Genomic DNA, 13,703 nt, shown 5'->3' with positions numbered 1-13,703 from the left:
TGCATCTTCCTCAGGGATGTTTTGGGTCTGTATCCTGGTCCCTTGTTTCTCCTGCTTTATCTTGCTTCTTTGTGTGGACTGTGATGCTCTGTTGTCGCTGAGGTACTGGGATGTTTTCGTCTTTATATTTAATTGGTGATTATATGTTGCAGTGACTTTCCCACACTTTTCATTTTCTTTGTTTTGTTTCTATGTTATCTATACAGGCAGGGTACTGTGCTGTGCTCCTCTCTTCACTAGTTGACAGCACTTATACACTCACCACCTGTCTCCTTTCCTGTTGAGAGCCTCTCGTATGTCCTTGCTGACCCTGGCAAACAGAGCCTGTTCTTAGGTCCCTGGAATCCGAATAAGAATGCTATCACTTTAAAATCCAAAATGGTTGCCACTTGTAAACATTCAAAATGGCTGCGCCCTTGGTCACTTTAAATATCCAAAATGGCCACCGCTTGTAAATATTCAAAATGGCTGCACCCTTGGTCACTTTAAATATCCAAAATGGCTGCTGCTTATAAACATTCAAAATGGCTGTGCCCTCAGTCACTTTAAATATCCAAAATGGCTGCCACCTGTAAACATTCAAAATGGCTGCGCCCTCAGTCACTTTAAATATCCAAAATGGCTGCCACGTGTAAACAAACAAAATCGCTGTGCCCTCCGGACAGCAGAAAGTCCACAGCTCAGGTTGTGTCCCTCCTTGGTGCTTCCCTTCCTAGTCATAGGCCACCAGAACAGTTGTCCCTGCAGCCCTTGGTGACAAGGACTGATATTTAGGTCAATTCTCAGGTCCTAATACCACTTGGAAATATTCAGGCTGTTGGTCTCGTCAGAGTAGCTGACAGTCCGCAGCTCCTACCTTCTCTGTACTCACTGTTTTCATTCAGGTTTTTCCACTAGTTGGTGCCCAATCCACTTCTGTACAGTTCCTTTGACATCTCAGGGTTCCAGGATTACCTTCTGTATCTCTGTCAACTGGGTTCTCTTTTCTTTGTTGAAGAGGGCCTGTGTCGCTTGTCTGCCTATTCCTCCATCTTACTGGAAGTCCCTTTTCTGTCTTTTTAATGACCTTTTGCTTTCTTCATGTATGATGTTCTTGATGTCATCCCACAAGTCATCTGGTCTTTGATTACTGTCATTCAATGTGTCAAATCTATTCTTCAGAGGGTCTCTAAATTCAGGTAGTATATAATCATAGGGAGCTCCGGTAGCATAGTGCCTAAGGCACTTGACTGCTAACCAGAAGGCTGGTGGTTCAAACCCACCAGCCACTCCTCGGAAGGAAGATGGGATAATCTACTTCCATAGTGATACTGCCTCGGAAACCCAAGGAGGGGTCGCTATGAGTCAAGTGCGACTCGACGGCACATAACAACAACAATGTAATCATGGTCATTATTTTGGCATTCGTGGATTTGTTTTAATTTTCTCCAGATTAACTTGAAGTTGCATATGAGCTACTGATGGTCTGTTGTAGTCATGTAGTCAGCTCCTGGCCTTATTTTGACTGATGATACTGACCTTTTCCATTGCCTCTTTCCAAAGATACAGTCAATCTCTGTGTATTCCATCTGCAAGGTCCTCATGTATAGCTGCCATTTATACTGTTGCATCTTTAGCTGACAGAGCTATCAGCTAGACTTACAACACCACTGCCATCGAGTCAATATGGACTCATAGTGACCCTATAGGACAGAGTAGTACTGGCCCACAGGGTTTCCAAAGCTGTAAATCTTTATGGAAACAAACTGCTTCATCTTTCTCCTGTAGAGCAGCTGGTGGGTACAAAGCACCTACTTTCTGGTTGGCAACCAAATGCCTCAGCCATTGCACCACCAAAGCTCCTCAGCAGCCTCCAGAGTATGTGAATTCCTAGCATATCCTCATAAAACTACATTACCCATCACTCTTAAATACTGGTTTATAAACTCATTATTTACCTTCATTAATATAAACGTAGGTTCTAGAGAAAAAAGAATCACTAAAATAGGCATAAGCATTCTCCCAAGTAGGCTCATACTCTGCTCAGTGTATAGACTACACTATATAGATTCTAGAGAGGTGCTACACAAATTTTCATACTGGTCTTCTGAGCCACTGAAAAAGATAGCAATTGGGTAGAAAAGCACTGAATGAGCAGTCATAAGAGCCAGGTATGTAAGTCTGGCCATGTGACTTTGGAAAAGTCATGTAACTTTCTAGAGCTTTGGTTTCTTATCTGTAAGATGGGGTTAGTCACTCTTCCTATGTTATGGTAATGAGAATCCAAGGTAAAATGCTATACAAACAAGGTGATTAATATTAAGTGATTACTGCAGTGACTCCCAGGATATTACAAAGATCAGATGAGCTAATGTTATTAGCTAGTATTGATTTTCTTTAAAACTTTTCACTTTCCACTTTCCAAGTTACATCTTCTTTACATGAACACATACAACTAATATTCATTCACAATGTTCTAAATAGAAATGGTGTTGTGTTTTCACAATAACCCACTGCAATTGAGTCAATTTTGACTGATAGTGACCCTACAGGATTGAGTAGAACTGCCCCATAGGGTTTCCAAGGCTGTAAATTTTTACAAAAACAGACAGCCTCATATTTTTACTGTGGAGCAGCTGGTGGGTTCAAACCACTGACCTTTCATTTAGCAGCCGAACTTCTTAACCACTATGCCACTGTTGTTGTTGTTAGGTGCTGTCAAGTCGTTTCTGACTCATAGAGACCCCATGCACAACAGAATGAAACACCGCCCGACTCCGCGCTAACTCCATGATCGTTGCTATACTTGAGCCCACTGTCGTAGCCACCGTGTCAATCCATCTCATCGAAGGCCTCCCCCTCTTTTGTCAACCCTCTACCTTACCAAGCATCACATCCTTCTCCAAGGAATGGTCCTCTCTGACAACGTGACCAAAGTAGGTGAGACGAAGTCTGGCCATCCTCGCTTCCAAGGAGCATCTTGGCCACACTTCCTCCAGGACAGATTTGTTAGTTCTTTTGGGAGTCCATGGTACCTTCAGCATTCTTCACCAGCACCACAACTCAAAAACATCAACTCTTCTTTGGTCTTCCTTATTCATTGTCCAGCTCTCACATGCATACTAGGCGATTGGAAATATCATGGCCTGTGTCAGGTGCACCTTAGTCCTCAAGGAGACATCCTTGCTCCTCAGCACCTGAAAGAGTTCCTTCGCAGCTGACCTGCCCAGTGCTACACGTCGTCTAATGTCCTGACTGCTGTTTCCATTGGCATCAACTGTAGAACCAAGCAATGTGAATTCTTTTGACAACCTCAATCTTTTCTCCATTTATTGTGATGCTGCTTATTGGTCCAGATGTGAGGATTTTTGTCTTCTTTATATTGAGATGTAATCCATACTGCAGACTGTGTTCCTTAGTCTTTATCAGTAAGTACCTCAAGTCATCCTCACTTTCAGCAAGCAAAGTTGTATCATCAGCGTATCTCAGGTTGTTAATGATTCTTCCTTCCTGTGTCACTAGAACTCCTTTTATAATAATGTTGTTAGGTGGTATCGAGTCTCCTCCAATTCATAGCAACCCTATATACAGCAGAATGAAACAGGGCCTGGTCCTTCACCAACCTCACAATTCTTGCTATGCTTGAGCTCATCATTGCAGCCACTGTATTAATCTATCTCATTGAGGGTCCTCCCCTTTTTCACTGACCCTCCACTTTGCCAAGCATGATATCCTTCTCCAGGGAATGGTCCCTTCTGACATGACCAAAGTAGGTGAGACGAAGTCTGGCCATTCTAGCTTCCAAGGAGCAATCTAGGACAGATTTGTTCACTCTTCTGGTAGTCCACAGACTTTTCAGTATTCTTCACCAACACAATTCAAATGCATCAATTCTTCTTCTATCTTCCTATTCATTGCCTGGATTCCACCTGCATATGAGGTGATTGAAAACACCATAGCTTGGGTTTAGGCATACATTTGTTTTCAAAGTGACATCTTTGCTCTTCAACACTTTAAAGAGGCCTTTTGCAGTAGATTTGCCCAGTGCAATACCTTGTGTGATTTCTTGACTGCTGCTTCCGTGAGTGTTGATTGTGGATCTGAGTAAAATAAAATTTTTAATAACTTCAATCTTTTCTCCATTTATCATGCTGCTGCTTACTGATCCAGTTGTGAGGATTTTCATTTTCTTTATGTTGAGATGTAATGCATACTGAAGACTATAGTCTTTAATCTTCATCAGTAAGTGCTTCAAATCATCTGCACTGTCAGCAAGCAAGGTTGTGTCATATGCATATCACAGGTTGTTAATGAGTTTTCCTCCAATCTTAATGCCACATTCCTCTTCATATAGTCTAGCTTCTCAGATTACTTGTTCAGCACACTCATAGAATAAATGTAGTGAAAGGATACAACCCTGACACATAACTTTCCTGATTTTAAACCATGAAGTAAACAAACTAAAAAACTCAAACCCACTGGTATCGAGTTGATTCCAACTCATAGCGACCCCCATTAGATTTCCAAGTCTATAAATAGTTATGGAAGTAGACTGCCTCATCTTCCTACTGAGGAGCAGCTGGTGGGTTTGAACCGCCAATCTTTGGGTGAGCAGCTCTTACCCACTACACTAAAAGAACTCCTTTTATTTACTTATTTTTTTAAAATAATAACACCTACCACTTATTATGGGAGCTCTGGTAGCATAGTGCCTAAGGCACTCGACTGCTAACCAGAAGGCTGGCGGCTCAAACCCACCAGCCACTCCTTGGAAGGAAGGCTGGGCATTCCTACTTCTGTAGTGATACTGCCTCGGAAACCCAAGGAGGGGTCGCTATGAGTCGGGGCCGACTCGATGGCAAATAACAACAACAACAACAACCACTTATGAGCTCACTAAATCCCAGACCAAGTATTTTACAGATCTGATCTCATTTCATCTTCAGTACAACCTCAAAAGGCAAGTATAATTATTCCTACTACAGAGTTGAGGAAACTAGGACTTAGCCAAGTAACCAGGATTCAACTTCAAATGCTGTGATTCTAAAACTTGTGGAGCTTAGCCTCCAGATACTTCTTTGCGTGCCACAGAAGAAACCACCACTGTTCCAAAATTCACTAACCCACAATACAGGTACTAATGCAAACATGCTTACCTGCTGGCCACTTTCTCTGCTTTTCCTCTGATTTGCTCTTCTTTAGTGTCAACAAAGAACCAGCCCTGGTCTGCTCTATAGAAATGACATCTGAAGCCGCATTCAGCACTTCAAACATAGAGAGAAATCCATATTGCACATACTGGAATGATCGTCCAAATCGCTTGGCAAAAGCCTTTTCAAAATCCGAAAGAAGAACTGGAGATAATGCCAAGAGATCTTTCAACTCACTCTTTACAACAGCTGGAAGAATAGGGGGTACTCTTCCTCGGTAAGGTACTCTTCCACGAGCGCTCGGTCCAGGGCAAACACTGCCCCTTTCCTTCAGCATGGAGTTTCGAACCTTATGGCTGCTCCTCTGTTTTGCGACTAAACTTGCTATTCCTTTGGTGGATTCATCTGGAATAGCTAAAGAGATAGTGAAAAAAGAAATCACATTTGGATGGGAGTTACTCCCTTCTTTGACCTTTGTATCTGTGCTTATACAATTTTTAATTCTCCAAGGATCTGCTTCTCTAGGTACCACATAAAAATGAAACCTTGGTTCCTCCACTTCTTGGATTTTAGACAATGGCTTGTTACCTCCTCCACCAGAAGATAAAAAATCCAATGTACCATCATTACTGCTAATTGGCTCCTGAAAAATTTTAAAACTCTTTTTAAAGTCCGAATGAACAATAAACTTCCCACCAGTGTTCTCTTGTGCTTCATAGAATTAAAACATGCTTTCATAATTAGAAAGTCCCATTGTTATGTTTGTCTACGGTACAATAACCTGAAATCATATGGAAAACATAGTTTTTGTGAATGCATACTGTCTGGGGAAAAAAAAAATTCTTAATTTTGCTGAGATTCACAACCTCAAAGGGACCTATGACACTCCCCCCACAAAACCTCCAAAATTTTAGAATCCACTGCCTGGGGTGCGGGATAATTGCAAAACTAGAAAAAATCCTTTACAAGGTGATTATTTTCCGTACACAATGCACAGACCTTCACAAATTTAAACCTACCTTTCAATATTACAGTATCATCCCCACAGGGGCAGACACTAACAACATCAGGCATGTCCAAAACCAGCTCCATAGTAGACCGATATCCAAGGATTCGGAGTGGTAGATGATTGCCAACCATGAAAAGGTACTCCTTTTCCAACTGTTGTGGGGTTAAACCATCTTTGGTGGAAATGAGAAGTGACCTTATTTCTTTCCTCAGGCATTCCTGTATTCGCTCTTGTTCAGACATTTCCCCCTACAAGGTTTAGGTCAGAAATACTGCTTATGAGGAAAAACAGATAAACTCAAGATGAAAGAACGCTTAAAATGATCAATAGTGAAATTTTACAACTGTGAATTTTAAAAGTGATTAAAACAAAACAAAACAAAAAATTCACTGCCATCGAGTTGTTCCAGACTCACAATCCTTAGGTTTCCAAGGAGTATCTCTACTGAAGTAGACTGCCCAGTCTGCCTTCTGTGGAATGGCTGGTGGGTTCGAACCACCAGCCTCTGGTTAGCAGTCAAATGCCTTAGGCACTACGTCACCAGAGCTCTCTTCAAAGGTGGTAAGGTACAAATAATACTGGGATTTGGGCACCACAGAGCCCCCACACAATTTAAGCTCTAAATCTCAAGATGAGTTTATTAACCTACCTATATCTCAAGAGACCCTTGCCACTGACTAGTGTGCGAGAAGTCCAAGTTCCTGTCTCGTTTTATTATTATTTGTGAAAGCGTTAACTCGGATTTGAGGTCCTAGCCTACATTGCAAACTTTGTAACGGAATCTCTGTACAAGCTTTGAAAACAACAAAAAAAAAAAAAAACGGAAAATAAGGCAAACAAAATACTGCCTTCACGAATAAAAGAAGAGGACCCCATGTAAACTCGCTCCACTTGCATACTTTTTCTACGTCCCAAACCCACGGCCAAGGTCCTGGTTTCCTCTGACCTGAACTCAACTACCTCATCTTCCCCCGCCTGGTTCCCACTTTCCCTAGGAGCCCTCTTCCCGCCCCCACCACCAACGTCCAGACCTCACTGTCCCTAGAAGGAGTAAGGCGTCTTCGTACACCAGCCCCAGTGGCTACTCTCGACCCGAGTGGAAAAGGAAGGCAGGGGGGAGGCAGTGGAGCGCCCCTCTGCGGTCTGGCATCGCCTAGCTGTTCCTCACCAACCTTGGAGGCGGGCGCCAGCGAGGCCGTTGCAGACCCAGGAGAGTCCCAGGCTCTTTTCCCGCAAGCCGCAAACAGCAGCTGCGAAGGCGGGGCCTCGCGCGCCTGCGCACCGGTGCCCTAGACGCGCAACTCTGGCCGTGGCAGCCGCATTCCTTCCCTGAGCGCGCGGAGGAGCGGTTGACTCCGCTGGTCGGTGGACGGTTCAGCCGCAGGGGTGCTCCGCGGGGCTCCCCGGCAGCGTGGCCCCCCCTTCAAGTATTTCCCGCGCCTACCTCTCCCGAGGAGAATCGAAGACGCAAGGCGGCGAGGCGAGTTTCTCTCCAACCACCGCCGGGGCAGGAGTTGGGGTTGTCCAGGTCTTGGAGGGCAGCCAAACCCAGCCCAACCCAGCCCACTGTTAGGCTGAAGCAAAACCCAGGCCCCAAAATGTCAGTTAGCAGCTTCCTCTAGATGTCAGGCCCTGATGAGACAACCTGATAAGACAACCGCAGTAGCAGAACCTGCCCATACTGTAAAGTCCTATGCAGTGACAGACTTCCTCTTCTGAAGCACCCTCCTGCTAATTAAGTGCAAACCCCTGCTAACAGCTAATTGAACCCTGCCATTTCCTTAAAGGACCCTGACACTCCCCTGCTGTCCCCAAACAGGTCCTCTCTGTGTTTATAAAAATCCATGCCCCCTGCCCGGGGGTGCGACTTCTCTAGCCCTGCTGTTAGGGCATGAGAACCTCGCCCGGAGTGCCAATAAACTGCTGCTCTAAAACAACTCGGTGTCTTGGTAACTCAGCTTTACACCCACTACGGTGGAGACTCATAGTGACCCTGTTGGACAGACATCTGCCCCATAGGGTTTCCGCTGAGCGGCTGGTGGGTTCGAATCGACATTGCAGTTAGCAGCCGAGTGCTCCTTGGAGGGCGGAAGCGGAAAGGGAAAGAAGGATGGTTCCTAACCTCAGTGTTTGTACATCAGAATAATCTATGGACCTTGGGAGAAAAAAGATGCCCAGGTCTGGAATCAAAGAGTCTGATTCGATAGGTCCTAATTTCTGTTGGGGAAATTACAGGCAATTCTGATGCTAGGTTGAAAATAACTGCACAAGTAGCTACAATTTAGGCTCCTAGGAGCAAGGAAGGGGTGGGGGCGAGGAGGACTTCTGGGATAAGTGAAGAACATTCCAGGTGAAACTAGAACTGAAACAGTTGGGACACTAAAGAGAAAATTATATTTGGGGAAATACCTTGGGGATGTGTTTGTTGTTGGATAGTTGGAATAAGCCAGATTTGTAAGGTCACTGAAAACTAGAAAACAATTTTCTGGTTTAGAATAAAGAGATATAAAGACATTTGCCTTTAAATGTACAATCTAATTAATAAGACAATCCAAAAGAAACCAAAATATTTTAATCAAGATGGAGACCTGAGCACACACATCTACTTTATCTTCTGCCTAAAATCCCACAATCAAAACAAACAAACGAAAAACAAACTCACTGCCCTCAAGGCAATTCAACTCATAGTGACCCCTCCTTGGGTTTCCAAGGCAGTATCACTATGGAAGTAGATTGTCCAATTTTCCTTCCGAGGAGTGGCTGGTGGGTTTGAACCACTAGCCTTCCGGTTAGCAGTCAAATGCCTTAGGCACTACACCACCAGAGCTCCCAAAATCCCATAATAGTTATTTGCCATCAAGTCGCCCCGACTCCTAGCGACCCCTCTTTGGGTTTCCGAGGCAGTTATCACTACGGAAGTAGGATTGCCCAACCTTCCTTCCGAGGCCTCTGTTCCCCAGACCTACAGATGTGTTTTGTCTGTTTGTTTGCTTCTGTTGTTACACAAAAGGAGCTCTGGTGGCTCAGTGGTTAAAGCATTCAGCTGTTAACCAAAAGGTCGGTGGTTCAAACCCACCAAGTGCTCCATGGAAGAAAGATGAAGCAATCTGCTTCCCTAAAGATTTACAGCCTTGGAGCCCTATGGGGCAGTTCTAATCGTCCTATAGTTTCACTATGGGTTTGAACCGCCAGCCTTTCGGTTAGCAGTCAAGTGCCTTAGGCACTATGCTACCGGAGCTCCTATAATAATATAAATCCCATAATAGTAGAAATAAATTTTAAAAATGTCTGAAGGAACAGAAAATGCCATCAATAAACCAGGGATATTGAGGAACTCCTGAAAGACAAAACAGAGACAAAATTTATGACAATGGACAGGTCTGAAGAGCAAATTATCAAAAGGAAAATGGAAACATGGAGACTGGATCCAGGCATCCCAACATTTGGATGACAGAGTTATAGAAAGAACAAAGAATGGTGGGGAAACTTTCAGTTCATTTATTACTTAATCCCTGTAAATTCACAATGTTGATAACAATGATATTTTGGGTCCCAGAAATTAGTGTTACTTGGAATTAGTGATAATCATTGAAAAGTTTGGGTATGTTCTTTGCTCCAGTGCAGTTATTCAAAAGGATCAGATAGCCTTTGGGGAAAGGCTGAGAGGAAGATTTGCAGCATCATTCTTCAAGAATATTTTGCCTAGGTCATGAGGTTCTGGGTCTGGGATCTGAATTAGTTCTGGTAATAGGATAGGCACCCTAGTGGTATAATGGTGAAGTACTCTAACAAGTAATATGTCGTTCAGTTATGAGGGGCCTCTGTTCCCCAGACCTACAGTTAGTTGTGTTTTGTCCGTTTGTTTGCTTCTGTTGTTACACAAAAGGAGCTCTGGTGGCTCAGTGGTTAAAGCATTCAGCTGTTAACCAAAAGGTCAGTGGTTCAAACCCACCAAGTGCTCCATGGAAGAAAGATGAAGCAATCTGCTTCCCGAAAGATTTACAGCTTTGGAACCCTATGGGGCAGTTCTAATCGTCCTATAGTTTCACTATCAGTCGGCTCCACTCAATGGCAATGTGGTAGGGGCTTGTTACACAAATCAAAAACTTAGAGGGTTGTTTCTTGAGTTTATTTCTTGGGATCCTACAGTTACCCAGAGAGCTCTGTGGGTCAGGCCAATTTGTTTCCCACCCTGTTGCCTATTACAAGGCCAGAGCCCATTTATCTTCTGGTAATTAACTGCCTCCCCCTGGTCTCCTCCCCTCCCTCCCTGCATGTGGGAGGGTATTCCAACTGCAGCTGCTCCTACCAGCATTCCTGCCTTTGAAAATAGCCAGTAAAGATTTTTATTTTTTAAGCCTCTGGAGCTTGCTTTATTAATTTGTGCCTATGACAAGGATGAGGGGAGTCTTTTGAAAAACAGTGAGGGAGTAGGTTTGTTAGAAGCACATGAAGCCTATTCAGCTTTCCCTGCCTCCTAAAGTGTTTAACAGTATGCCCGATTTTAGGCCATTTGATGCCATCATTCAGTCTCATTTCCCACAACAATTACTCCAAGCCTTTGCTACCCTCTGTTTCAACTCTTACCCCACCCACTCCTGCCCCACTCCCAAGAATGACTTTGTTCCCACTCCCAGAGGAACTGGAGGCTAAACTTCCAGCCTGGGTCTCTAATAGCCCCCCTCATATCTTTCCTCCTAGTCTGAGAGGGTGAGGGGGGTGATCCATCCTACTCCTGCTCTTCTAGGGCCATGAACTTGTCCTTTGGTTACTCTTCCACAGTCCTGTATATTCCACATCTCTTTCCTTTTCTGTAACATAAGATTATGCTCTGAGCCCTTTTACTTATACAGAAGGAAACACTTTCTCTTAACTGTACATCCCCCTCCAGCTACTGCCTTTCCTTCAAAATGAAGTTCCTTTAATGAACAGTTTACACTCATTTTCTCCACTTTTGGATCCATCATTGACTATTCGATCCAAACCAATCAGTGCTATTCTGGACACCTTTCTTAAATAACTATTACCAAAATAACCAGTGGCCTTTTAATTGACAAATCGCATGGACTTTTCAATTTTTTCATCTTACACATTCTCTGCAGTTTACTCTTGGTGTCTCTTCACTTTCTGAAAATATCTCCTCTTTGAGTTTGTATGATGCTGCTGCCTTGGGCTTGGCTCTAGCTTTCCACTCTTCTTCTCATTTCGATTATTCCTTTATATGTCCATGAATCCCTGGGATATTCTTTGGCCCTTCTCCTTTTTATTCTTCCCTGTCATCTTGGTTAGGAGCTCTGATGGTGTAGTGGTTAAACATTTGCTGCTAACCAAAACGTTGGCGATTGGAACCCATCAGCTGCTCGGTGAGACAAAAGTGAAGCAGTTTGCTTCAGGAAAGATTTACAGCCTTGGAAATCCTATGGGGGGGTCACTGTGAGTCAGAATCAACTGGATGGCAGTAAGTTTGATCTTGAGTTATACCATGAATAGGAGCCCTAGTAGTTCCGTGGTTAAAGTGCTCCGGGTCAACCCAAAGATCAGTTGTTCAAATCCAGCAGCTGCCAAACAAGAGAAAGAAGGGACAGTCAGCGTCTGTGAAGATCACAGCCTTCGAAACCCTATGGGGTAGTTCTACCCTGTCCTATAGGGCACTATGAGTCAGAATCAACTTGATGGCAGTGGACTTGGTTGGTTTTTATACCAGGAATAAGGAGTCCTGGGGTGTACTGGTTAATGCTTTGCTGCTAACTGAAAGGGGTACCTGAGAAGAAAGGGAGTAGGTGCTCAGAGCCTCCAGCCCCAAACAGCTTTCACTCAGAAGCAGAACCACAAAAGGCAACCATATGGGGTCTCTTGATAGGCACACAGGCTTCCAGTAAGCATGGCAAGAGCCATCCAACACTCACTGACCTGCTGCGAGGAGATGAGTACTGCCAAGGATCTGCTTCCGCTTTAGGGTTGCTTCTACCCATCACCTGGGAAGCTGGAAGAGTTCATCATCTGCATGCACAAGGAGGCTGCACGCCTGCGCAAAGCAATGCCTAGGCTGAAGGGGAAGAGACCCCTGCAAGCCCACATCCTAAGGCCTGCTCATCCACCTTGGGTGCTTGCCTCTCTTAATAGCTCCTGGGCACTTTTAGTAGCATCCACTCTGACTACATCATGACTGTTCTTGTTAATGCATGTGTTGAGCATGCATCATTTTATTGAAGTACTTGTTACAGATAAGTTTGATTGGATTTGAAACCTGCTTGCACAAGAATATCAAAATTACATTTGTTGGTGAAAGGAAATAGATTCTCTTAAGTTTACCTGTGATATATTTTTAAATGATTGTAAAAATGGTTTCACAAACTTAATTGTGTAAACACCTCTTTTTGATGTTAACTATGAAAAATTTAAAGAGCTTATTAAAGTCTTGACTACGAATTGCATGTGGGCATTTCAAACATAAAATTGAATATAAACATTATTTGTAGAAGCAATCTCAAGGTTCTATTTTAAATTAGAATATACTAATATTGAATCCATAATGCTTTGTATTTTATTTTTATCATAAATATCTTAAAATATATAATTTTCTCACCAAGCCCTACATGAATGTCCTCAAATCCCCTTAAATCCATACCAATAGGCCACTTAAATAGTATCCTTTTCGATGAGTGCCATGACAGGAAAAGACTGGAAGCACTGCTCTGGGATCTGCCTCCTAACTCTCGCTCTTCCATCCTTATCACCTCCATAACATAAGTGAAATTGATAAGGGACAAAACAGAGTCCTCAGGGTCACACAAGCCACCATAAATAGGAGCTGTATCTTTAGTGCTGAGAGCAGAGATTATAAATTGATACGTATGTTGGAGCCCAAGTTGCTTATGATCTCTTTTCCACATGCTATGTTCTCTTTCAGTGCTCTCTATGATTCACTCTTGATTCTGGAAGAGTAGTGTGCCTAAAGATCAAAGAAACAGCACTGCCCCTAAAGGGCACTAGGACAGGGTAAAGGAAGTATGGCATGGGTGGCTTAGGCTAGCTTTGCTCTTGACCATAATGTCAAAATCAGTGTGTGAGCCTAGGGAAAAGGGGCCTGAGATCAGGACACCTGGTCAACTTTTTAAGCCCTAACAGAAAAAGCCAAGAGGGTCCTCGGGCCCACAAAGCATCTAAGCCAACTGACAATGGTGAGGACTAATTAGGGATTCAGAGACAACTCAGGCCCGTCCAGAGTAGCAGGCCGGAAGAGCAGGAGAAAGGGGATAAAAAGCCAGGAACCAGGACAGAAGAGCAATCAGCCCCAGGGTTACAGGTGAGGAGAGACAACTCAGGGACGCCCAAAGTAGCAAGCGGGAAAAGCAGGAGAAAGGGGATTAAAAGCCAGGAAGCCAGAAAGAAGAGCAGTCAGCCGAAGGGATTAGGTGAGGAGAGGCAACTCAGGCCCGCCCAGAGTAGCAGGCCAGAAGAGCAGGAGAAAGGGGATTAAAAGCCAGGGAGCCAGACAGAGGTACAGTCAGCCACAGGGACCCAGTTGGGGGTGAAACGAGAGGTCTCCAACAGCAAGACAAACT

General features: G+C 43.9%; 1 protein-coding gene across 1 annotated transcript in view; it reads right to left on the bottom strand.

Moving 5' to 3' along the window:
- Window positions 1-6,380, bottom strand: part of TDRD5 (tudor domain containing 5) — a 150,672-nt gene extending 144,292 nt beyond the window's left edge. The window contains 2 exon segments of the mRNA XM_042780521.1: window positions 5,136-5,543; window positions 6,149-6,380. Of these exon segments, the coding sequence (XP_042636455.1) occupies window positions 5,136-5,543; window positions 6,149-6,380 (640 nt within the window).
- Between the last annotated feature and the right edge of the window lie 7,323 nt (window positions 6,381-13,703).

Source organism: Orycteropus afer, unplaced genomic scaffold (assembly GCF_000298275.1).
Source record: "Orycteropus afer afer isolate SDZICR_OR568_19922 unplaced genomic scaffold, OryAfe1.0 scaffold00043, whole genome shotgun sequence".
In the NCBI taxonomy this organism is placed as follows: Eukaryota; Metazoa; Chordata; class Mammalia; order Tubulidentata; family Orycteropodidae; genus Orycteropus; species Orycteropus afer.
Note: the sequence above shows the minus strand (reverse complement) of the source record. Positions and strands in the feature narration are given on the sequence as shown.